Raw genomic sequence first — 26359 nt, 5'->3', positions numbered from 1 at the left:
GTTGTCATGTCTCTTGAATCCTGCAAGGGTTAGGGGTCTGAAGTGAGACAGTTTCCCCAAATGGGATGAGTTGAGTGATTTCCATCCAAGCTCTATCTTGTGTCAGACTTTTAAGACTCAGACCACTGCTGTTCCCCTACCTGGTGCAAATGCACCACCACTTCCATCTGCTTAATCCCTCCAGACTGAATCGTAAGCATTTGCTCCTCTGGTCCCACAAGCCAGAAACATCAGACAAGTGTGAACTTTGGTAGCTGTGAAACCTGGTTGTTTTTTGTGTTTTTTTAAAGATTTATTTATTTTTATACAAGAACCGGGGTACAGGCCAGATGTGCAGGAGGGTGAGGATTCACCAGAGACAGAGTGGGGAACAGAACAGGCAGACAGACAGAAATACACTGCTGATGGGAGCAGTGAGTGAGACAGAGAGGTCTGCCCTGCCATGTGGGTATTTCCACGGCCAGTGGGGCTCGAACCAGCACTGCAGAGGCTGTGGACAGCTTCACAGCGCTGCGCTCAACTGCCTGCACTACTAGGGAGGCCCAAGACCTGGTTTTATATTCCCAATATATTACTAATTCATTTCACATGAAGACTTCTTTGATTGCAAGCAGTAGAAACAGGTCAAACTGGATTAAGCCCCAAGGGGAATTGATTGGTTTCTAAGTCATTAAGGAAACGAGTAATTTAGCTTCAGGTCTGGATAGACCCAGGACTCCCCGTTTCTCCGCTGTGCATCTTATGGCCCATTGTGTCCTGTTGTCAACCTTCTTCGTTATGGAAGAGTCAGGGACAGCAAGGCACAGGTAACTCTAGGCTTACATTAGCAAGTTTGGAAAATGCAGTAGAAAAAGGCATTTCCTTCCCTACTTTAGTATATTCAGTATAGATAAATTGCAGGAAAGGTTTCTGGTGGGCCCAGCTTGGATTACTGTTTGCACATTTTGGATTCCAAGAGAGATTAATAGAGGATAGATACTGTTATGGGTTGCCTACCCCAGGGGTGTATGTTTAAACTAAATGGCCAAGCTCTTTTCCAAAGTAATTGTGTCTTACATTTCCATCAGCATATGAGAGTTCCAGTTCCACCATGTTGTGACACTGGTGTGATTAATCTTTTTTGATTTTAGTCATTTGAACAGGTACATAATATCTGATTGTTAATTTACATTTCCCTATTGACAGGTTCAGCATCTTTTCATGTGCTTATCTGGCATCTATATATCTTGTTTGGTGATGTGTGTGGTCAGAGCTTTTGCTCAATTTTGAGTTGACTTTTTTATTGTTTTGAGAATTCTTTATATATTATGCATTCAAGTCCCTTATCAGATACATACTTTAAGATTTTTCTCCCAGTCTTTGGCTTGTGTTTTCATTTCTTAAGAGTATCTTTTGAAGAGCAGAAATTTTTAAACAAGTTCAGTTTTGATCAAGTTTGTTCTTTTATGGATTTTGGTTTTGGTATCACATCTAAGGTCACAATGATTTTTGTCCTATGCTTTCTTTTAGAAATTTATAGTTTTAAGTTTTACATTTAGCTCTATGATCCATTTTAAGTAACTGTAGCATGGTGTAAAGTATGAATCCAGATTCATTTTTCACACATGGATGTCCAGTTCAGTACCATTTGTTGAAAAACTTATCCTTTCTCCTTTGCCTTTGTACCTTTGACAAATCAGTTGTCCATATATGTGTGTATTTCTTTCTGGAATTTCCATTCCATTGATCCATTTTTATATTGATACCGTGTTAACAATGTTGAGAATTCTGACCCAAGTTATATTTCCTTTCATATAGAGTTTTATATTCTCTGAACAATAGTTTATAGTGTTTTGTATATAGGTCTTCAATCTTTTGGTCAGATTTATTCCCAAGTATTTCATATTTTTTATGCTGTTATAAATGGTGTATTTCTATTTTTTCTATTATTGATGTATAAAAAAAAGTTACATATATATAGACTTTATATCCTAAAACCTGCCAAATTTGCTTATTCTAATAGCTTTTTTTTTTTTAGATCCCATCAGACTTCTATATGGATGATCATGTTTATGAATAAAGACAGTTTTACTTCTTCCTATCAAATCTGGGTGCCTTCTATTTATTTTTCTTGCTTTATTGCACAGACTATAACCTCCAATGCTGTGCCAAATGGGGAGAGTAGATAGCTGTCCTTAATTTGCTCTATTTTAGAAGCTGAGGTCCTTGTTTGAGATCATTTCTTACCTCTTATACAGCTATTTAGTGCTTTAGCAACAATCCCAGAAATTCTGATGTGTTATGTCTTCATTATTATTCAGTTCAGATACTTTCTAATTTCCTTTTTTTTTTAAATTCATGTGTTATTTAGGAACATGTTATTTAGTTTCCAAGTATTGTGGGAGGTTTTTTCAACAGTCTTTCTGTTACTGATTTCTAATTTAATTCTATAGTTAGTAAAAACTTTGTATGGCTTAAATCCTTTTGAATTTATTGAGACTTGTTTTGCAGCCTATAAAATATGGTCTGTCTTGGTAAGTGTTCCATATACCCTTGAAAATAAAAAGTATTCTGCTATTCTTAAAAAGATGTTCTTTAAATATTATTAGGTAGAGTTAGTTGTTCAGGTCTATGATATTCCTGTTGATTTTCTGCCTACTTTTTTTTTTTATCAGTGATTGAGGAGTATTGAACTCTGGCTATTATTACAGGTTTTTATATTTCTTGTTGAAGTTGTTTTTGCTCTATGTATTTTGAAACTCTGTTAGATGCATACTGTCCTTTCGATGAATTTATCCCTAATAGTCTTTGTTCCAAAATCTACTTTACCTGACGTTAATATAGCCAAGCCTACCTTTTTTTGAACTAATGTTAGCATAGAATATCATTTTCTCTCCCTTTACTCTTAGCCTATATGTAGTTTCAAATTTAAACTGTGTTTCTTATAGGTAGCATATAACTTGATCTTGCTTTTTTAAGACAGTCTTATAATCTCTGCATTTTAAATGGAGTATTTAGACATTTACAATTAATGTGATACTGATTTGCCTAGTAATCTGTAGTCTTGCCACTTGTTTCCTATTTGTTCCATCTGTTGTTTCCTTTCTCCTATTGTCAGTTTAAGTAAATTGAGACAAGTAAAAGTGAGTGAGTTTATTAAAGACTTGAGACTAATGGAATATCCTGCAGGTAGCTCTGAAATAGCTAACTTAATTCTGAGGTTCTCAACATGGATTATATACAGTTTGAAAGGAGGTCACATGAAACATTTCAAGGGTTTCTACAAAGAAAATCTGGGTGTAGCTGTAGTTAATGTATCTATCTGACATTGTCTATGCATTGAGGAAAACAAAGGGTTGTTAAAATTTATTTATGATCTTTTCTGGAAACTGGGAGTTTTAGCAGTGTCACAGATCTCAAAATCAACAGTCTTTGAAGTTACTAGAATGCAGTAATTTCCAAACTTTTTTACAAAGACAGCATTTTTCCTGGGCTCATCCTCTTCATTGAGCCAGACCAACTGTATGCTTATTCTGCATCTACCCCATGGTTGGGAACAGGGAGAGAAATGTACACTTAATTTACACTTTTTTTGCCTTCATTAGGGTGAATCACGCATTCTTTGCACTTTAATCTCCTTAATTGGCTTATTAGCTATAAGTTTTTTGGTTTGCCCTTTTAATGGTTACTTTAGGTTATATATCTCTAATTTATCACAGTCTACTATCATGTGATATTATACTATTTAGCATGTAATGCAAGAACCTTACAGTAGTATACTTCCATTTCTCCCTTCCCAGCCTTAATATTATGGTTGTAATTCCTTTTTACTTTTACATATGTACTGTGAAGCAATCCACAGCCTCTGCAGCACGAGTTCAATCCCCAGCCGGCCAGAGAGCAACCCACATGGCGAAGCAGGCCTCTCCTGTTTCGCCCACTACTCCCCTCAGCAGTGTATTTCAGTCAGTCTGCCTGTTCTGTTCCCCACTCTGTCTCTGGTGAATCCTCTCACCCCCCACATCTCTGGCCTGTACCCCAGCTCTTGTATGCATAAATAAATCTTTTTTAAAAAGATATACATAGGGCCTCCCTGGTGGCGCAAGGGGTTAAGCATAGCACTATGAAGCAATCCGTAAGCCACTACAGCATGAGTTCGATCCCCCGGCCGGCCAGGGAGCAACCCACATGGTGCAGCAGACCTCTCCTGACTTGCCCACTGCTCCCCTCAGCAGTGTATTCCAGTCAATCTGCCTGTTCTGCTCCCCACTCTGTCTCTGGTGAATCCTCTCACCCCCGCATCTCTGGCCTGTACCCCAGCTCTTGTATGCATAAATAAATAAATCTTTAAAAAAATAAAGATATACATAAAATAAAGTTTAGCATTTTAACCATTTGAAGGTGTACAATTCAGTGCGAATAAGTACATTCACAGTATTTAGCAACCATCACCATTGGCCATCACTAGAACTTATCTGTCATCCCAAACTGAAACTGCCTATTAAACACCGTTTCGTGTATTTTATCTAGTTTTTCTGGTTATTTCAAGTGGGAGGATGACTGATCCCTAACATACCATCATGACTAAAGTAGAAATCTCTACTGCAGTCTTTTTTATGGATACAATCACAAGGGCTCTGAGGTACTATTTGAGTTCTGTCACACAGTAAGTGCTCAATCCATTATCCTCTCCACATCCACCAAAAATGATCCTGAAGGGCTTGACTCCTAGGAATCTAGTTTAATAGCGACTTGGATGGACTTAGGGAACTCTAAGTCCAATAACCTTGAAAATGTACCTCTACTAGCCCAAAAGTCAGTACCCTCTAATCCTAAGAGCCAACACCCTGAGGGGTAAAGTGCCACCTGAGGTCCCCTAACAGGGCTAAGGTATGAGTGTGAGCTCCTAGAGATGACAGGCTTCACCATCCTACTGAACACTTTGGGTAGACATCCGTTTCACCACTGATGCTTGTCCCAAACAAGTCATGGTAGCTTGTTCCCTGTTGTCAATAATTGATTCAAGAGTAGATATGTTAAGCTGTTCTAGCCAGTAAATTGCAGGAGCAGGAAAGTTTCATATTAAGGGAGTTGCAATTGGGAAGATACAATTGGCTGCTTCTGGAGTTGCCATGTCCTAATTGCCACCAGCTTGGCCCCAACCTGGTGGCAAAGCGAGGATGGCAGATCAGAGAAGGCGCAAGTCCCTGAAGACATTCAGCTACTGAATCCAACAACCCAAAAGCCCATTTCTTTTTTTTTCTAAGATTTATTTATTTATGCATACAAGAGCTGGGGTACAGGCCAGAGGCTTGGGGGGTGAGAGGATTCACCAGAGACAGAGTGGGGAACAGAACAGGCAGACGGACTGAAACACACTGCTGAGGGGAGCAGCAGGCGAGACAAGAAGGTCTGCTGCGCCATGTGGGTTGCTCCCTGGCCGGCCGGGGGATCGAACTCACACTGCAGAGGCTGCGGATTGCTTCATGGTGTGGTGCTCAACCCATTGCTCCACCAGGGAGGCCCAAAAGCCCACTTCTTGATGTTCAGGTAAGGGGAAAAAAAAAACTCCTTTCAGTCAATTTGAGTTTCTGTTAGATGCTACCAAAAGCATTGTTGCAAGCCAGCCAACTGAAGGGCTGGAGGTGGATGTGGAAGGGAGGTCATCATTAAGGGAATTTTTCTCCTGCTAAGGAATTCTAAATAGTCCTTTCGGTGAAGACAGGCTGGGAGCTGTGAAAAGACTTGCCCAAGGCCACACAGTGGGGAACAGAGCACCTGGGCCTATCTGCCTTTTAGCTGGTGCCCTCTTCACCACAGCCCCAAACCCTTGCAAGCCTGAGTCAGCTCGGATGGTGGGAGCCTCAAAGGTCACTCAAATCAGTGTTTCATTCTTCTGTGGAGCAAAGGCAAGCAGATATGAGGGATTTCCTTGAGTTTTGGTGCTGAAATCATGTCCTTGGAGGAAATTCCAAAGTCCCTGAGCTGTAATCAAGGTGGCTACAGGTTATAATTAATTGCCATAGTTTCTGAACAGGTTTTTCAGATTGGAGAGAACTTGTCCAAAGTTCCTTCTCAGGCCAACACAGCAGGGCAATATCCTTGAGGCCAGAGGTAAGCAAAACCTAGAGGCTCTTGTTCCTACCTGGAGTGGGAAGCCCTCCTAAACCCTTACCTCCTCCTCTACCCTTGGGGTGCGTATAAGCAGGTGGCCATCTCTCTGTAGAAAGGACCAGGAATTGGGCCATAGACATCACTTGAACTCCGCTTGGCTGCTTGGGTGGCCAGAGTTCCCATCCCTAGAGATACACAAGCCTTGCAAAGGCATTCAGTTCCATACCTTTGTATGTGTTGTTCCTTTGCCTACTTTTCTAAACCCTCTTGAACCTCAAAGGTATGAAGGATTCATTCATTCCACAAAGAGCATCTGAGCCCCCAGCTGTGATGGGCATTTTGCTGAGGGGGTAATGGATAAAACAAAGTCCCCAGGAGTATAGAGGGAAAAAAGCAGGTAAATAAATGACTACACAACATACTGTCAGATAGTTGGAAGTGCTACAATTAAATCCAAATCCATGAAAGGGAAGGGAGAGGGATATTTTTCAGGAAGGATGTCAGGGAAGGCTGCCCTGAAGAAGTAAAATTATAACATGAGCTGAGAAGCCTTGATGAATCAAGGAGCCAGCCATGTAAATATCAAAGTTTCCAGGCAGAAGGAAGAGTCAACTTCTGGAAGAGGAGAGGTGTTCTCCAAGGAACTTGGAGAAGGGACACACAGTCAGATCATAAGGGCCTTGCAACCCATGAGGAACATGACTTCTCCAGTGTGCTGTCAGAACTGTTAGGGGAATTTGGAGCTGAGGAAGGGCATGGCCCAACTCAAGTTTAGAGAGCCACTCTGCCGTGTTCATGTAAGTGGGTGTTCATTAAACACTGGTGGTGGTTGTCATTGTTTTCAGCCACTTCAGTGGATTCTTGAGCCACTGAGGGCAGAAGCCAGAATAGTCATCTTGTTCTCCCAGTGCCCAGTAAATAGGGGTCACATGCAGCCCTAACTTCCAGTGTTACCAGGATGTTTCGGGGGCTCAACCTGTCTTCTGGAAACATCAGGGACAGGTGTTCGTCACAAAAGAGATGCCCAGAACGTGCAGCCTGGCCAAGCACTGGTGCCCAAAATTCAGATTCTAGGCTGTACGTAAGAGGTAACAGAGATTGTTACAGGCCAGAGCAGTCTTGGAGGGCTTCCTGAAAGAGTTGCTGCCTGGAAAAATAGACAAAATCCAAACTGAAAATATAAGAGTTGGCGTTCCAGACAACTCTCCTTGCATCCAGATGCCCTGGGAGCAGTCCTCCTGATTCACATCAGATGCCCCTCCCCGCTGCTCACAAAATGCAATGATTTGCATTCATAATTCCCATCTTCAGAATAGAGCCTTAACCCACACATTCAGCCTTGTCTTGCCTTTCTCAAAGGGCCACAGCAGGGCATGTGCTGTGCCCTGAACACATTTCCCTCCCAGCCCCTTTGGTATGCTGCTTGCTCTGCCAGGAATTCCCTTCTCCAGCCCCACTTTGTAAACTATTCCCCATTCCTCAAAGTCCAGTGTCAGTGCCCCAACTTCAAAGTCATCTCCATCCTCTGATCTCACGTCATTTACAGATGGGGTGAGCTGTATGCCAAGCTGGCCTTAGTGAAGTCTATCTCTTTTGGGGTGACATCAATGACAGAAGTTTTATTGATATTGTAAACGTTCTCAACTAAAAGCAATAAGCAGGCCTGTACAGCTCACTTTCCCCCACTGGTAGAAATGAAGGAGACACATAGGTTCAGTTAAAACAGTGAAGTCAGTGAGATGGGAGGAGGACACAGTGGATGACAGCGGAGGGCCGGGCTATGGTGATTGCACCTGGGGGGGAAATCCTACACTGTCAAAACACTAACAAGGATGTAAAATAATGGTACTTCGAGAACGATTTTTTAAAGAGGTAAAGTCCAAAGCATACAGCCTTAACTTTCTATACAGAAGGGTCATACCCGGACCAAGAGAATTCTTGAAGCTTTCAGAGTTGTTATCAGTTCAAAAAGTTAGGACAAACCAGGGTCTCTCCTCCCTCCACCCCACAGGCCTTCAGCCATCCCTACTGCCCAGCCTACTGCCCAGCTGGCCCTGGCTCCTATTGCATTCTCCTGTAAGGGCACCCACCCTGAATAGTCACACCCCCCCCACAAATAACATGGAGACAGTCCCAAAAACCAGAGGAGTGGGTTGGAGGCAGCTCTTGAACCTATAGGATGCCACAGGGGGTGGCAGTTGTACCTGATGTGAGAAGAAAGCAAAGTTAGGGCTAAAGTTAATTTAAAAGAACACAACATAAAACAACACACTATCCCTGCCCCTGGGGACTCCAAGCTCTTGGCCTGTTGAGCAGCCCTGCACTGGCCCTCTTTGAAGAGTCTAGGCCTTGGGACATGGGAGCAGAGGGAGCTGAGAGATCAATGCAGTCTACAATACCTTCTCTGGAGACAGACAGAGGTAGATTCAACAGGAAAGCCTGCTTTCTGTGCTGTTTAAAAACAACAACAACAACAACAAAACCACATTGCTTTCCCAGTTGTTTCCTGAGCTATCACTTTAAAACAGAAAGATGTGAGATCTGGGCAAGTGTAGGCCCCATGCCCAGAAACACGCCCTCTCCTGGGCCCCCAAACTGAAGTCTAAAAACAGGTGGAGATGGGAGAGCTGGACTCTTTGAGTCCAGTGATTGGGGCTCAGGAATGTAGGCTTCTGGGGGGGACCACATCTTTGCCCCTGCCTTGAGCCCATGCCCAGATATGCCACCGTGACAGTTTCTGGGGGTGTTGGGCATGGGGCTCTCGTGCATTAGCAGGTGACTGCAGGTGACCACAGGTGTATCTTGAGGTACTTGTAGACCTAGGAACAGCGGCAATGTTGGTGGCAGCTGGATAAAACTCACGAGAAAGGCAATGGTCAGACATTGCAGAGCACAGCTGAGACTTCATAAGCCAAGAGCAGGCTTCCATGTAGGCCCACGGGCAAGAAAGCAACGTAATCACAAAGAATACATTGCTGTTTTGTGTCCCTGATCTCACTGTGTCCAGCAGCCATCTGGCTGCTGTGTATCCATTCTGCCAGATGGCCAACAGTCCAGTAGCCTGGGGTGGCCTGGCCTGTGGCCCTGAGGCCCTGGGGACAAGGAATATCCAAGACTAGTTGACAACCAGCACCAAATACACCCACCTCATTTTGGGAGATGTGATTCAGTTTGCACGGTCAGTGTGCAGGGCCAGCATAGATATGAAGCCTAGCATGTGTGGCCTTGAAGTAGTACATTTTGAAAAGGCACTGGTCCTCCAAGCAAAGAGCTGTGTGGGTGCCCATGTCACAATGGTGGGAATCAGAGAAATCCACACCATGAAGATGTGTGAGATCCACAACATGAAGACGTTACGCGTCCATCGCGCAGGCTGCTCAGGTAGAACAGTGGCATGGGACAGTCATGAGACACTGGAAACAGAAGAGTTTGGCCACCAGGATTACAGTCTTGAAGCTGGGTGTGCTGGACATCTAGAGGAGGCAGAGTACATGGAGGATAAAGTGGATAGCATGGTGCTGTTGTTGGCCTAAGCACAGAGCCACAGGAGGAGAAGGGAGTCTGAGCTAGAGGCCTGGTCCCAGAGCAGAACTTAGCCAGGCTGGAACCCATAGGCCCCAGGAGGGCCTCTATGGCCACCTCGTTAGGCCTTCTCTGGCTCTGTGGGGCCTATGCCCCAGCGGGTAGGAATGCAGGGGGGTGGGCCACAGATCCTCTTTAATAATCTGGGCAACCTCTAGGTTGCCTCCGGGAGGCTGTGCTGTGAGAACAGCATCCCAGCTCCTGTGAACTTGAGCCAGTGCCGCTGGCTGCGAGTTGAAAATGGACACCCTCCCGCCCCACACTCCTTCACCTGGTTCCAGAAGCAGGGGTTGCTCCTAAACCAAAACTCGAACTTGCAGCCCCTCCTGGCATGCCAGGGCTCCATCGCCTCTAAATTCATCAGGTAGTAGAGCGTGTCTCCATGTTGGGTTGATTGTGGCTGACAGCTGCGGGTGGTTCAAGAAACTGCGAGCAGAAGCCCGGGATCCCGCGGCGAGGAAGCGCCTGTGGATAGGTGCGAGAGGCGCATGCGTCGAAGCCAGCCCCGGCTCACAGGTAAGGCCGGTCCTCCCGGGCGCTCACGGCCTCCCGCTCCCACTGGACGGCTGCCCGTGAGTCCACACCGAGCGTCAAGGTTTAGGGGGCCGGGACCTCCTGCACCTCGGCTCCCACCTCCAGCTTCTCCTCCCCGGCAGCTCCTCTGCCGCCTCCATCTCTCCCCAGACTCCCCAGTGGTCCCTCCCTCGGCCTTCTCGCCAGTTCCCGCCAGAGCCCCCCACCCTTTTTTGCGCCCCAGATTTCTGGTGCCTCCTCCCCGACAAGACGGTTTTCCAAAATCCCGTCGGACGCCTCAGAGGCAGCTTCCGGGCGGCCGGGGGTCCACTGCAGGGTCGGGGCGCCCGCGCCCCTTCGCTTCTAAGGCCCAGGTCGCGGGGGCCGGGCGCGCGCCCCTTTCCTTTCCGGGGCGGGGCGGCAGGCGCGCGCGTTCCCTCGTCCATCACCTGCAGGAGCCACAGACCCAGAGCGGCCCTGGGTGCGCGGTGACCGTGGGTTCCGCGCCTGGCGGCGGCGGTGGGGCCGCGCCCGGGGGTGGGAGGCGCAGGACTTCTCCGGCTGGGATCCGCCAGGGTCCCCTGGCTGCGTGCGGCGTGTCCGATACCTGGAGACGAGGTGGAGGCGCAGAGGGCCCCCCTCTGGGGACGCGGCCGCGGGCGCAAAACGGAACTGGACCCTAATTAGTAGAGCGCTGGCGATGCACAGGCCGCAGCTCGGAGCAGGCGCCGGGGTCAGACCCACCCGGCTCACAGCCACCGCACCACGTTACTATTCCCCGCATCTGCACTGGGCGTCTGCGAGTCACCGGGTTCTCGCAGGGACTGCTGTGGGGTATTTGCACCTTTGCACAGGATACATTATGCAGGCATATATGCAGAGGGCTCAAGAAGTATCTCTTGCAAAAGCTAATCAGCGGCTTAAGTACCCGGAGGTGCTCAAAATATGTGAAGAGAGACAAGAATCAAGGTGAGCTTAGAAGGATCTGGGGCAAGGAAAGATCTTAAACGTGGCCAGTCAGGGAGCAAGTGGACATGTGCCCAGGTTTCCTCACAGTTGGATACTCCTGGGCTACTTGGCAGAAAGGTGGGCATTGCTTCACCTTGCCCAAGATCCAGGGACTACTTGCTCTGCAGAACATTTTGCAGGTGTGAGCCCCAGCCTTCAGTGCTGGGGCTGTGCTTGGGCAGGTAAGAGTTGATTGGACCAGCCCCGGCAGCCCTGATTCTGCAAGTATATCTGTATCCCAGTGGTTTTGCTCCCAAACGTCTGGCCTGACACCAAAACATCTAAAGACCCCCACTTCCATGCCAGAAGTCCTTGCCTCCTCCAGAAAATCTTCAGCCTCTTCCCATCCAACAGATAAGACAGCGCTGCCACCCGAGACCCATCCTGAGGTATGCACCCACTAGAGGGCAAGGTGTGCTACTTTGGGACCCTTCCTGGGGATCTGAGGCATTGGTGGTCAAAAGGTGAAGACCAAGGAGACAGCAGGTTTGTGCTGTTTGTGCACCAAGCACCTGTTACACACATTAACATTTGTTAATGCCCCATAGACTCGGGCTGGATTCCGAGTGACCTGCCCTACTTGGCTATGGACATTGGCTCCCGTCCACAGAAAAGCGGGCCCAGTCTGAGCCCTGGAGGATCTCAGCACAAAGGAAAGGGCCCAAGACGGCGATGGCTCTTTTCATTAGAGACTGGTCAAACAATGATGTCAGGTGAAGCCACATCACCCTCTAAACAGCCTGTCTGAACCTGATGGGTAGGCACAAGTGTGGGCAAGTCACCTCTATGTAACTTGAGCAGTAGATGTCATTTATTCTGGAAAACAAGAATCCATCTCTCATCTTAACAGTAGCCCAGGCTTAGAGAAACCGCTCTTCCCTGTCTCGGCTTGTATCTCTGGCATATAGTGAGTGACTGGCTTTGGGAGGGCACAGATCAGGGCCAATGAGACATGTTCACTGAGGGTTCAGGACTGAGGGTTCACTGAGTTAATAGGACTTCTCTCTTCTGACAAAGCCTGGAAAGGGTCATCCATTTGTCCTGGTCAGCACTGTGTAGGAACGATAGACTGGGAATCATAGCTGCATTCTTTCCACAAGGGTCAAGCCACTTCGTAGGGCTTAGGGACGAAGTTAAAACTCCTAAAAACTAGGGCAGAAACAGGAGTGCAAAAGCCAACTATGTCTGAGTTGGACTAATCTAACCCAAAGACTGCTTTACTGGCATTTTCAGTTAAATGAAATTTCAGAGTTGAATTTTTTTGAGCCTTGCACCCAAGATTAAATGTCACTTACCTCAAAGTCACGTTAAGATGTTTCAAAATACACAAAGTTTATAGGTGCCAATGTGAAGGGTCATTATTGTCTGCCTGTGCTCATCACCTTCTTCAATGCTAAAGATGCTTGGCGAGTCCAGCCCTTCCCCAATCAGACAGGTTCACAACTTCCAAACACATCATTCAGAAGTTTTTAATAAACAACTTCATTATAAAAACTTTTTTTGAAAATGTAATTCTGTAAAACATTGAAAAATCTACTTTAACAAAGATATGCCCTGTGCATTTTCTAATGGCACTTATATTTTACAATTAAAAACCTTGTTTTATATAAAGCCAAAAATACTCCAAGAGGTTATTCACTGTGTTTACAAAGTGCTAGAAGGTTTTTTTGTCTTGTATTTTTCTCTCTTTAAATAATCTGGCATTACGAAAGAGTGGCTCCAAAGCCTTCACCACTGGGAGGGAGGGAAGGAGGGGCGTGAGGAGAAGCGGTGTTTCAGGAGTTCTCGTGCGAATATTCAGAGGTGGAGAGGTGCTCCTGAGAGGCTAAGGAAGTCAGAAACCCGACAGAAATACTTCCATCCTCTCCGTCCCCCAGAGGCACTAGATCATCGGGATGATCCTCCTCCTGTCAGAGCCAAATAACCCTTTCTCTCGCCTCAGACCCTACTCTCCAGTGGTGAAGGTCACAGCCAATTCCTTCCACAGCAGGTTCAGAGCTCCAGGAGAGGCCAGGGTGGGGTCCCAGAGGAATCTGGACTTTTCTGGCCAACACCTGCCTAAGGCAAAGTTTCTTATTACATAAATATCCTTGTTAAAAAGCAAAATATTGATCCTGTACAATATAAACTGTTAAAAAAAATCGTGCTTAAAAACAGCTCCTAGATAAGAGAGGTGGAGAGGGGTGGAGAAAACAGCTACCAAAAAAGAAAGGAGGAGGACTTAAAAGGGCTACTAGGCAAAGTTTAGAGCAGTGAGAGAATTTCAACTTAGGACAATATCTACGAGCAAAAAAGTAATCACACCTGTTTCCCGGATTTCCATTAAAATGCCATTTGTAAAAGGTTGGGGGAAAAACTCATTGGTGCTCCTCTTCCCTACCTCTCACCTCTTTAAGGTGTGCAGAGCCTCTGAACTGACAGCTGGGCATGTCATCCTGTGGCCCCTAGAACTGTAGCCAACCCTAACCAACTGCTGTGCAGGGTGGGCGATGCCTGCCCCTGTTCAGGTCAGCTCACTGCTGACAGAAGTTGGAGTGATGGGGAGAGGGGACATCACCCCTTCTATCTGGTCCCTGTTCATTATCTGCCACATGCCATGGCTCCTTTCCTAGGCAGATGCCCCTTGGGCTCTCACGGCCTCAATAAGGGTACTCGAGTGGGTTTGGTACCGAGTGTAGGATACAGCTATTCTTATCCATGGAACCACCAAGCCAATAAGGCTTTTTTTTTTGCCTTTTTTTTTTTTTTTTTTTTAATTTTGAGGAGAGGTTTAAGAAACAGCCAGGTCGCTATGGTCCAAAAAAGAGGGAAAAAAAAGCGAAGGTAGATGTTTCTCTGCACGAGCCAAGTTCACAGTGATAAGGAAATTCCTTGAGTGTGGTGAGGGCGCAGAGGATAGAAGGGACAGGATGGAAATAAGGCGGGGCAAGAGGGCAAGGCCCCAGTTAGGTTTTAAATAATTGCTTTGCCTGTCCTGTGAGTTTCTCAGCATCGCTAACTGGGGAAAGATTCAAGGAAGGGGCAGGAAAGAGCAGGCAGAGACTAATAGTAAGGACTTTGTGGTCAGAGGCTCATTTGCCTCTGTAAAGAGGAGGGTGCAGGGAAGGCTGCAGGGAGTGGGCGAAGGGTTGCTGGGTCTAGAAGACCAGAGACGACAAGGAGAATGGCAGCAGTTGAGTCCCACTTGGGTCCTCACAGGCCATTTCCTATAATACGAGTCCCAGTAACATGCACAGCATGAAGGAGGTGGCTGCATACCATGGCGGATGCTATTTAAAACAAAATTAGTCCCTGGGACTCACTGAAACAAATTTTTAGAAGCAAATTACCTATTTTGATTTGAATCTTGCCAGACATTTTTATATCTGGTTTGTTTTTTGAAAGTTATCCCCAAGCTACCCTGTCTAGATCAAAACATGCTTGTTCACACTACTAATCAAGGGCCAAGGAGCTGTATTTTAAGGCTGTCACCACAGAGTACTGGCCTGGGGTGAAGCAGAAGCCTAGGTCTTCGGCCTGCTCAGTTCCTGATGCTAAACTAAATGGCCAGATGGGAAGGAAAGAAATAGGAGAGGGCTGGGGGAGGCTGAGGCAGTTCCTTGGTAGTTTGTCCTGAAATCCTAGTGGAGAAGCCAGCATAGGCTGAGTCATGCCTGGGAACTGCTGGCTGCATCTGTAGGAGTTAACAGTAAAGAGGTAGAAGTGTGTTTCTGAATCAGAGTGGAGGTGTCTCAAGAGGGTTCCACATTGGTGGTCTCTGAGCTGCCTCCCTTCACAAGTGGGAAAAGTGAAGCTCATGCAGAACTAAGATGAAGCTGGGATGCGGTTCAGCTGGGCAAGGGCTGTGCTGTCTGTGGCAGGGAGCCCCACAAGTCAGAAGAGAACTGATCAACGGCTGTAAGAAATCTTACCAGGTACTGGAAGCAGAAGGTTCGGGGCAGTAGGGGAGGAACACAAGGGGGAAGCTCTTTGATGCGAGAGCAGAGAAGGGCGGCCCTGAGTCCATGGGGACTGCAAAGTGCAGGAGAGAGGAGGGAAACTGGCTAAGAAAAGTTAGGTATGGGAGGGAATGATGTACCCATAGAATAGGCCTAGGCTTAGCTTTCTGAAAAGTCTTCTTCCAACAGTTTCACAACTGCCTGGAAAAGGGACAGTCAGGAGAGAGAAAAAGATTCATACCCTCTCCTCAACTCTCCACACCAGTCTTGAACCCAAGTCCCTCCTTCCAAGACGAATGGTAACAACTCATGATGTCTGGGGTGGGGGTCAGGGAGTAGGAAATGATGGAAGTAGGTACGCCTTGCATTTCTTCCCCACTCCAGTCCACATGGAGGATGAGGGGATCATGATGTACTTGGAGAAAAATAGAATTGCAGACCTGTGAGTAAACTGCTCCGATCTTCTTGCCTGTCTCCTGTGGACACTGCTGAGGACGGCAGGAACAGACAGTCATGGAAGATGGCAGAGAGTGAAGCAGTCCAAAGTCAGTTTATTCCCCACAGGGGAAAAAATGTGACCTCAAGTGAAGAGAAGTCAGCAAGACCCGACTCCGCCTTGTAAACAGGGCTCCAGTTAACACCAGGTACCGAATGGTTCTGGCTGGTACGAACTGGAATGGACTAATGGGAATGGATTCACAGTGTGTAAACAATGTTCACTGCAATCATTCTAAGGCTAACAGCTCGGCAAGGGAGGTGAAATGGTGTGTCTGAGGCGACTGTGTAAACGGTACCGTTGCTGGAAAACACTGACTGAACATGGAGGTGCTGGTACAGGAGGGACGGGGTGGTGGGGAAGAAGAGAGGCCTTGTCTCCTGCCCACCGGGTGTAAGCAGGTGATGAGCCAAGCGACCCTCTGCAGCAGGGCCTGACCAACTGACTGGGGTCTGCAGGTTGGGACCAGAAGGCGGGCTTCTTGGGCTGTTTCTCTTGAGGTTATCCGAAGTGAATCCCTCTATGTCTCCAAGAGGCCTCTCCTTCTCCACAGAGAAGGGGCTCTGATGCTTTGGAGAGGGACAAGGCCAAGCGTGGCTCCTGATTCAGATCAAAACAATGAAAGTAAAAATACCTGAAGTCCTACGGTATGAGATCTTTTTGTGGGGTCGGGGCTCAAGGAGCCTTTTGGAAATGATCCTAGAGCCTGAGCCCCCAAACCAAGTGCTCCATACAGATACTGGAATTATTCTTTTGAACCCAGCTCTGAAAGCTCAGCTGCCTTCATGGGGGATGTGGATGGGGTGGGTACTGAGGCTCCTCGACAGAGCCAAGACTGAGTGGAGGGCCTCCTTAGGGGCTACTGGAATGCCTGGTGGAAACGAGGCAGGGTGGTGGTACTCAGGCCAGAGGTGAAGACAGGAGGCAAGGAGTGCAGAGGCCCAAAGTTCAGCGGTCCCCCAGTTCCTGGGGAATCTTGAGGCTGAGCTTGCAAAGTGGTGAGCAGGGGCTGTGCCTCAGCCTGAGAGTAGCCCATGACCAGACCACCTGTGGTCCCAGGTGGGTTACACGGGGGCAGGTTGAGTGGAAGAAAGCCCAGTAAGTGGGAGAAGTCCACATTAGCAGCGCAGAGGGCCTCAGAGAGGTTGGCGGGGCTCTTGGTGAGCAGTGCTTCATCAAGAAGGGCTGCAGCTGCCGCCGGCTGAGGTGAGGCGGGCTGAGGTTCAGCGGATGAGAGAGACAAGCTTCCAGGAAGCTCCGCCAGAAAACTATCCACCTCCACTTTGGGCAATTTGTCAGGCAAGTATGAGGTAGATCCAAGCTGGTATTTTGGAGGAAGCTGAGCTGGGGAAGAGATAGGTGAGGATTCCAGAGGGTAGCTCATACCCATGGGCAGCGTGTTATGCACCAGGGAGTGTGGCACGCCCGCACTGGGCATGGTAGGGATGTGGGCACCATACATGCCCATGGGCAACATGCCAGGGAAGGCCTTGGCCCCCATCATGTCCCGAGAGGCCATACACAGCACAGGGCTCAACTCTTCCTTCACACTGACTGTGGAGCTGCAGCTGAGTAGGCCTAACATGTCCACTGGCTCTGTCTTGATCTTGAGCAGTTCCTGTGAGTGGCTCTTCTTTACATGACGGGTCAGGTGGTCCTTGCGGCCAAACCGCTGGGCACAGTACTGGCACAAAAAGTCCTTCCGACCTGTGTGTACCACCAGGTGCCGCCGCACATCCTTTCGAGTATAGAACCGGCGGTCACAGTGGTCACAGGGGTGCTTCTTCTCCTTGACACCACCTGCTACGCGGCGTGAGTGGGCCTTCAGGTGCTCTAGCAGAACCTGGGTATTCTCAAATGTCTGCAGGCACACCTTGCAGCTGAGGTCACCGCTGCTGGCAGCATGCATGGCCAGGTGACGCCGGTAGCCCAGCTTCGTATTGTAATTCTTACCGCACTCAGAACAGTGGAGGGCCTCTTTGTTTGGGTCATGGGTCTGCAGGTGGTTCCGCAGGTGATCCTTGCGGTGAAACATCTTATCACAGTACATGCACTGGTGGGGTTTCTGGGCTGAGTGGGTGGCCATGTGCCTGGGGTAGAGAAGGAAGACAGAGGAAAGAAGGGAGATCACAAGGGATGGTCAGCAACTGAAGTGTCCACTAATAGGGAATAGATGCAAAAATTAAGGCTGAGTCATGCAATGCAATGTTAAGGGCTACCATGCTGACTATACTTTATAGATATCCTCGCCCTCCTGCGAAACCATGTACGCAATGCTATTCTTTCTAGCACTGTTTGTAGTAGTAAAAAACTGGGAACACTCTAAATATCCTAAGTACATAGATGATTCAATTTTTAAAAAATTAAGGCTGCTTTACATGTACCCACAGGGACACACTCCTAGGATTTGTAAGTGGGTGAAAAAGCAATGAGATAGGACAGTAATATGCATATGAAAAAAGGAAAAACATGTATATTTGCTTGCATGCCTAAAACATTTATAGAAGGATAGACAAGAAATTAAATACTCACTGCCTATGGGGAGAAGAAATGGGCAGCTTATGGATGGGTGTGATAAAAAATTTTCTTTGTATACATTCTGGCATCTTTAGAATTGCTATCTGTGTGAATGTATTTCCATTCCAAAAAATTGTAGTTAAAAAAAATTAATGGTACATTAAAGAGAAAGGAAAATACACCTAAACTTCTTGACCTGGAACAATCTCCCAAGATATAGGGGTAAAGTAAAAAAAAGAAGTTCAGCACAATGTGTGTAATACAATCCCTTTTGAAAATAAAAAGGTGTGGGGAATACATGTTTTGACTGTCTCAGCAAGGATACGTAAGAAACTGACCCACCAGTTACCTTTGGGGACAAAAATGATGGCTTCAAGTGTGAGAACAATTCATTTTTTACTGAACGTCATTTGTACTGTTTATAATTATTTGCCATGTAAACTTTTTAACAATGTTTTTGTGGTGTGGCACCTCAGTGCCCCCTTGGTCTACCTGCTCCCATTTGATTGGAAAGCAGCTCAGAGTCCAGAAAATGCAATGCAGGCTCTACAGTATATCCAGAATGAATTCAGAGAGACTACAGAAAGACCTGTTTGCCAGGCCTTGTGTGAGCTGTGCCATTAGTAGAGTCCTCCACAAGAGGCTGAAGCACAGGGTAGTCCCACTCACCAATCAGTAGTAGCAGAGGTTGGATTTCGATACAGATTTCTTAAGACCTGGATTTGCTTACGTATGCCACAACTAGCTCCTCTACAGTGATGCTTCCTACCTGGATAACTTCAAGCACTCCCATTATTCTCAGGCTACATGTGTGTGTTCAAGAGTGTTCATGCTTGTGAAGGTTACTATCAACCTCCCAGGACTGACACGATAACGTATGAGAGGAGATGTTGGGTGATCCACCAGTTCCCTCATTTTGCAGGTGAGGAAAATGAGGCCCAAAGTGATTTGGTAATGTGCCTAAGATCACACAGTGACCTGAGGGTGAAGCAGGGCTCCTGTCTCCTGGACCAGGACGTTTCCTGCAGCTTTCCACTGACACCCAGTCTGTCACTAAGGAAGTCTTAGAGGACAGCCTGTTGGAGTCCACCTGTGTCACAGGAGCACACTGACAAAGCATTCTGAGGACCACAGAACTGTCATGAGCGCAGTCCTGGCCAGACTACCCTGTTAGCTGCTTTATTCCCTTTCCCATCAACTGTTTTTCAGATAAGGAACTGAAGCTTCCTGTGGTCACCTTGTTCACATATAATAAACAGTGTCTCTCCCTCCCCTTCAAGCTTAGGAGGTACATTCCAAGACCCCCAGGGGTTGCCTAAAACCACAGACAGTACCAAACCCAACATACACTTTTCCCCCCCATACCTATGATGAAGTATTTATAAATTAGGCAGAATAAAAAATTAACAATAAAACAGAATTAATGACATACTAAAACAAAACTTATGTGAATGTGGTCTCTCAAAATGTCTTATCATATGTATATTTTTGGTCCTCAGTTAACTGCAGCTGAAAATGTGGAACTCGAAAACATGGACAAGGGGACACTACTGTATTTACTTGTTTGCCACTACTCTACTCTTGTTTGCCACCATTAAGTGAATAAACTCAAGGAAGGCCACCACCCCCATCTGTCTGGTACTCTACTCTGTCCCTTGCATGGGTATATGTGCCTGGTAGGCAGCAGGAGCTCAATAAATTGCAGTTGGACAGATGGATAGATGAATGACTGCATCAGCAGCCTGTCTCATTTGCAAAGAACATGTTCACGGTACCTCTGATGGAAAGGCACAGACGAGAGCAAAGTCACTTCCAACCAGGTCCCTTGCCTTTCAAAGCTGCTCCTCCATGTCTGCTCTATACGGAGGAGGTTTTCACATTCTATTTCACTTAAAGTTGAGGCCCCTGGCTTTCAATTTCAGGGAAGCCGCTGACGGAGAGAGTACCAGGGCCTCTACAGAGACCAACATAATCACCTGAGTGATAGGCTGGTTCAGTAGAAGAGGCACTGCAAGACCTGAGCACCTATGTGACCTTGGGTAAGTTACTTTTCCACTCTGAGCCTTCACTTTAAAATTTACAGATTGGGTCAAACATCCCTTTTCCTTCTAAAGTTCTAAGACTGCTAATTTTGAACTAAGAGAAAGTAGTACTGAAGTAGACTAATACAATCTTAAGTTTGTTCATGGCTAACTGATATTGCACCCATCAGATTCTAATATCTGGATAAAAAATAACCATTATTTCTTAATGAGTAACCTCATATGGTTTGTGTTGAAGGTATACTTGTACAACAAATTAATCTCTACTTTTCTGTCACGGATAAAGCCTCACACTCAGTGGTTTTGTCCTCAGGGAAGCTTGAGGCAAGGAGAGGTTCGGGAGTTTTACCTACCTATACAGCTTGTACTTGGAGGCAAAAGCCTTGCCACAGTGCAGCTGAGGGCAGCTATACGGCCTCTGCTCTGGATGGGGAAGGCTGTGAGGTCTCAGCTTCTCCCCATTTGAGAAGGGTGTCCCCGAGATTTCACATTGGCACTTCACTTGACTCTCTGCCTCCCGGCCCCGAGGCCTGGGAACTAGTTTCCAGCCCACTTCCTCCTCCTGCTTTGCATCTTGAATCCAAGGGGGGACGCTGGTGAAAAATGTGGTCATGGCAAGGCTAATGGCGAAGGGCCATGTTATTCAGAAAGCCTCCCCATCAGTTCCAAACAGGCTCTTTGTTCTGTCACAGCCTCCAACGCAGCCTTCAGAAAACAATCTCTTCACCTGAAACATCAGAACACGTGGTGTTAGGGAGCCTAATACCACAAAAACATGGGCTCAGGAGGCACACAGATCCCCATTCTATCCCCAGTCCTTCCACTTAGAAGCTATTTACTTTCAGCCAATTACTAAGATATTCCCTTATTTATAAAGGGATGTAATAAGCTCCTAAATCACAAGGCTCATTTTATTAAATAATATAAAACATTCATTCAGCAAAAGGCTGGATACCTAGTAAATGCTTAATGGTAACTATTACTAGGGCCACCTAGACTAATAAGAAACAAGATAATCTGAGGAAGTAAAAGCCCTCCACTCCAAACAGTTCTCTTCTGATTTCACATTTATGTCCTCCCCACTAAACCTACAGAAAGCTCCTCCTCCTCTTCCTCTTTATCCTATCTTCCCCTCACCCACTACTTTTCACAATTCTCCTCATAGAGGTGCTAAGGACAATAAAGTGCCCAAAAGGCAACAGGAGGAGGAAAGAGAAGCTTTATTCAGGAAATTTACACCCTGGAAAGAGTGCCAGATGTGTTTCTTAGCAGTGTATCAACATCAAGAAGTTCTGTCTGAGGAGGCAGTAGTGGACTCAATATTGCCCCTAAAACAGTCCTGTCCTGACCACAGCCTCTCTGAGACTCTGGGTATTGAAGTCCAGACAGTGCCTCTTTAGCAAAATCTGCTCAATATTCCAAGGTGCTGAGTGTTTCCTCCTAGACCTTTATTTCTACATATACAGCACAGAAATACAGTACATGCGCATTTCTCCATTATGATTAATAACATACTTGCATTAGAACTTAGTCTCCTCCGCCAGACTCCGATTCTTTGAGGGCTCAAATCATCTCTTTTATCTCCACACCTACCATCTAGAAAAGGAATCTCAACTTTCTTTTGGATAAGGTAATTTAATCACTGAATGCAAAATGAGTCTCACAGGCTAACTAATGTTCAGGACATTCTGGTTTAAACTGGGTTTATAGCGCTTCTAAAGTAGGTGGGGGGCGGGAGAGCCTAAAATCTTGATGTCTGGAATTCTCTTTTATGGGGCTGAAGGGGGATGCACTGGAACAAAGATGGCACAACTTTCCTGACATCAACTCAGAGCTAGAAAAGATGGGACTTAGGTACTGTACTAACTGTCAAACGGAAGACAGAGCTCCACATTCAAACTCACAAGCTCATCATACATTACCAACCACAGCATAACTTGCTATAGCAAGGGGATTCCCTTTGAAGAGGTCATGCCAAAATTCGGTCATGAGGCTTTTCCATCTGAAGAGAGTACAAGGTGGTGTCTGACTGCCCATGAGAACCTGGGAGGGCTCCAACCACACACATTAGCTGTAGGCTACAGAATGCTTGCTCAGCTCATTAGCACCTGCTGCTTACAGTGTATTCATCCAACAGAATGGTCCTGAACCAGACGATGGGATCAGCAGGTTCATGCCCCAAAGAGCTTTGCGCATCATTAACATGTGCTACATCCTGTTCAGGAACCATTCCTCTTGTTGAAGAAACAGTGCAATGTAATATGATAAACATTTCCCCATCACGAGTGGAGATTTGCCTAGAAAGATCTGTACAAAGGTGGCTATACTTTGCATGAGTCACATGCTGGGGAGGGGAAGGTAGCATAAAAACTATAGTCTCACTAGAGCCTTCGAGTCCTCATAGCATATTTGCCTGTTTCACTATAAACCTCAAAGCCTCTGCCGGTTGGCTTTCATTGTTTAAGTCCCCTCCTTCCTTGCAAGGGTGGAATTACCTGTTTATAATACCAGCGATTACACTGTACCTTGGAACTGGGTAGAGAGCCAGCTACAAGTGTGAATGTCTCGTTTGGAGGGAATTACCCCTACCGTCAAAGTCAAAACCTGTTCCCTCTGGTATCTACAATCATCTGCCTCAGCTTCTGGTAAACTGGGAATGGCAGTCAGAGGTAAGCAAGTTGCATCAGTCTGGCTGATGTGAAAGGGGAGTCTAGCCCTGGAAATTCCGCATAAACTCAGAAAGAGAACATTACGTCCCCTACCTCCCACACGTCCACCTCATCTATTCTCCTGAACAAGCACAAACACGACCCAGCAGCTAGTGTGCTGCCACTGAAACAGTGAGTAATGGGCTTCTAGGAAAGAGACTGAAGGTGCAGCTCCCAGAGGCTGTCCTGCTAGAACAAGAGGAAGGCAGCAACCATGTGCTTGCCTTGTTCTGCATTTAATGGGGTTACGGCTTTAAAAAGAAAACAGCCAACACCCTGATCCTTTCCCCCTACACTTTTAAAAAGGCACAGCAGAAGTCCTTACCTACAGTCATCAGTCACCGACAGGCTGCTGGAAAACCAAATCTGTTACTTAGGAATCCTTTTGGGAATCTAGTCTCTCTCTCTCTCTCTGTCCTTTGTCTGCAAACTCCTCTGATCCAGCAGGATTCCTGGGCTTGTCTCGCATAATCGGAAGGCCAATTCCTTCATACTTCTTCCTTGGTGAAACTATGAAAGAATTTTGCTTCTCTTTCAAAGCTGCTCTTCTGGTCTCACACTCTAACCTTAACGACTATAGAGAAGCTGACAGAACCTGTTCCCATAAAGCAAACACAATCAATCCCTCCCAGTTACTGGTATAACTCAGTACATTTTCATTCTAAGATGCCTTCTAGGGCCTGATCTGCAGAGGGAGGTAGCAGAGAAAGAACCTTGGACTTGCTATCACAAGAGCTGCCACTTAGTGGCTGTGAAACCATGGGCAGGTTACTTTGTTTCTCTGAACCTCAGTTTCTTCAATTTCTAAAACAGTCTTATTCTCCCTAACCTACAAGGTTCTCATGGAGGATTAAGTGAAATACTCCTGACATAAAACTTATGCTGAATACATGCAATGCTGTCTTTCGTTCTAAACTGTATCTGCCTTCTCCCCCTGCCCCCAGCTCCAGGGCCTTCAGGCTTTGCCCCCCAACCTCCTTTAATGTTAGCTCTCAGAACTCAGAGTGAGTTTCCTTCCCTTCCCAACATCTCGCCAGAATCCTTCCCCTTTTCCTCACAATTAACCCTCACATCTCCCCTCTAACCAGGTCCCTCTTTCTTTCTCTTCCCCCAGCACTATCTCCTGGGGCAGAGTTCTCTTGAGGAACCGCTTCTATTAAGGCTCCATACCTCAATACAAATGCTCGCTAAAAACTCTATGGTCCATTTTGGAAACTGAAATGGAGACAAACTGCTTCCTCAACTGTTTGTCCTTTGTTGTATGCCATGATGTCTGTTGCCTTCTGACGAAACTATAGTTTTTATGGTGTTACATCATCTCTATAGAAACTTCGTTCTTTCTCCATTATTAGTCTGTTTCCTAATCTGTAAAGCTAAAAATACTTACCTCACAGGCTTGTTGTAAGGATTATTTTAGTCAGGTTTGCAAAGGGCTCAATATAGGGCTTGGCTTGCTGTAAGTACCTAACAAAAGGCAGCTATTATCTTTGCTTTGTATTGAGTTGCACATTCCCACCTTCTGCTGCCACACTTGAATTCTCCCAACCCTCCTAAAAACCTGTTGAGAAATCGCCCCCCTGCAGCAAGGAAAGGGTTAATCTCTGAGTGTTCTTAACTAGAGAGACCCACAGAGGATTAACAGCTCCACTTCAGTGACTACCCTAAAATAGCTTTTATCCCTCCTGCCCAAGAGCTACTTGGGGATCTGAAGAACTCAATTCAACACCTGCCGAGGAGGAGGAAACACACCCAGGAAAGTTCCATGGGATGGACAGAATCTTCCCTTAAGCGGAATCCAAAATAGCAACTGGGAAATTATAAATAGACTTAGGCCTGACCTGGGCTCCAGAAACAAATCCAAAAGACACACTGGCTGGAAAACTGTGACAAGAGGGAAATGGGAATAGCTACCCCCACCCCACTCACTCCCTCACACACTCCTCAGTGGTGGGAGAATTAAATTACAGGGAGGCTGGAGAGTCTCAATGACTTGCATCATTCCAGGAGACATCAAACAGGATTAACAGGGGTTGGATTTACTCTCAGGCTGCTAGTTCTTCTGTTAGTGTAGATGGGCCCTCTTTGGAGTCCCTTTGATTCAGTATTTCCTCTGCCTCCCACTCCTGAGAAGGCCTTGAGCAAATGGCTGCATCTCACTACAGCCCAGTTTTCAAGAAGAGGAAACCTGATTAGACCTGACCCCCTTCCATCCCTGCCCCAATCTGGTGGCCTCACCTAGTGGGGGAGGGTGAGAAACCCAAGGCCAGACTCTATCAGTCCAAGCTGACAGGTGGAAAAACACACAATCCAGGAGACAGGCCACACTTACAGGTGAAAGTACCAACAACTCCCCCACACCAGTTGTCCCCTTATAGTCCACATTTCAGGTCCCTTTCCCCCACCAAGCTTGGGACCGAACTTGCAAGAAATAGCCTGACTCCTCTAGCAGCTTCCAGATGAACCACTGTGTGGTGAGAATGGTTAAATTCAGGGACTGAGAGATGGAGTGGACAGTTGGGGGAGAAAAGACAAAAGTTCAGGGGCAAGTCTGGAGAAAGACTGAGGGACGGAAGGATGCACAAATTTAGTAAGAAATCATGAGCAAGTTATCTGAGTTTCTGAGGCTCTCCCTCCCAAAAGAAAAGGGGTGGGGGGATTAAAAGGGCTGGAGGATTCCAGGGGTTGAAGATTGTCATCAGTTAATTCCCTGACTTTCAAAAGTCTCCCTCCAAATGGATACGTGGATAGAAGATAGATGATTAAGGCTTGGGATTATGGTCACTGGGGAGGGAACTACAGGCAGGGTTTACAGGGATTCTACAGAACCGACTAGTTGAAAGAAGCCTCAAAAGGGGTTATGTGGTTCTGGAAAATGAAACAGGGTAAAGAGTGGACTATTTGGAGCAGGAAAGGGGGTTAGGTGGGTCGGGGTAGGCGTGTCTACGGGGGGGGGGTAGCAGGTGCAGCTTATCTGCGTCCCCCAGACCCGGGTCCGTGGCACGGTCAGCAACGCGTTATCTGGGTCTCCAGGGAGCTTGGGGGGGTCGGGAGAGGGGACCTTCAAGGCCGAGGCTCCAGGTTTCGGAAGGGAGGGGTCTAGCGGGGTTCCTCCGAGTCCCTAGGACTCAAGTATCGAGTCGGAAAAGAGCTTTTGTCACCCTGGGGCCTATACGGGCCGGGCTGGCGCAGAGGGGGCCCCCGGTCGGGGGTGTGGGCGACCGCGATGAGGGGCCGGAGTTGTGGGGCGCCGCCGCTCCGGGTGCTGGGCGCGCGGGCACAGCGAGACGGCCTCCCGCCCCGCTCCCCGCCGTCCCCCGGGGCCCTCGCCGGCACTCACCGCGCTCGGGGCCCCGCGCTGCGGGCCGGGCCGCGCTCGGGCTCCGCCAGGCCCGCTCAGGCCCCGGTAGTGGCGGCGGTCGGGCCATTGTGCGGTGCATTGTGGGAGCCGCGCGAGCGGGCGCT

The 26359-nt window shown here is 47.1% G+C and overlaps 1 protein-coding gene across 1 annotated transcript; it reads right to left on the bottom strand.

Moving 5' to 3' along the window:
- Positions 1–16381: 16381 nt before the first annotated feature.
- On the bottom strand, positions 16382–26323 carry PLAGL2 (PLAG1 like zinc finger 2). Its single transcript, XM_037497134.1, has 3 exons — positions 26235–26323; positions 20543–20916; positions 16382–17720 (listed from the first exon to the last, which is right to left on the bottom strand). Exons 2-3 carry the CDS (start codon positions 20800–20802, stop codon positions 16490–16492), a joined length of 1491 nt encoding a protein of 496 aa, XP_037353031.1. The 5' UTR covers positions 20803–20916; positions 26235–26323; the 3' UTR covers positions 16382–16489.
- Positions 26324–26359: the final 36 nt, after the last annotated feature.

The sequence above is a fragment of the Talpa occidentalis genome, unplaced genomic scaffold, assembly GCF_014898055.3.
Source record: "Talpa occidentalis isolate TD23 unplaced genomic scaffold, MPIMG_talOcc4v2.1 talOcc4.10, whole genome shotgun sequence".
Taxonomy (NCBI): domain Eukaryota; kingdom Metazoa; phylum Chordata; class Mammalia; order Eulipotyphla; family Talpidae; genus Talpa; species Talpa occidentalis.
This window is presented reverse-complemented; position numbering and strand designations above follow the sequence as displayed.

Excerpts from the sequence above, each read along its gene's own strand:
- PLAGL2 (XM_037497134.1), bottom strand. The coding sequence starts at position 20,802 with ATGACCACATTTTTCACCAGCGTCCCCCCTTGGATTCAAGATGCAAAG. Across the intron at positions 17,721-20,542 it reads TCCAAGTACAAGCTGTATAG|GCACATGGCCACCCACTCAG; the intron begins GTAGGTAAAACT and ends TCTCTACCCCAG.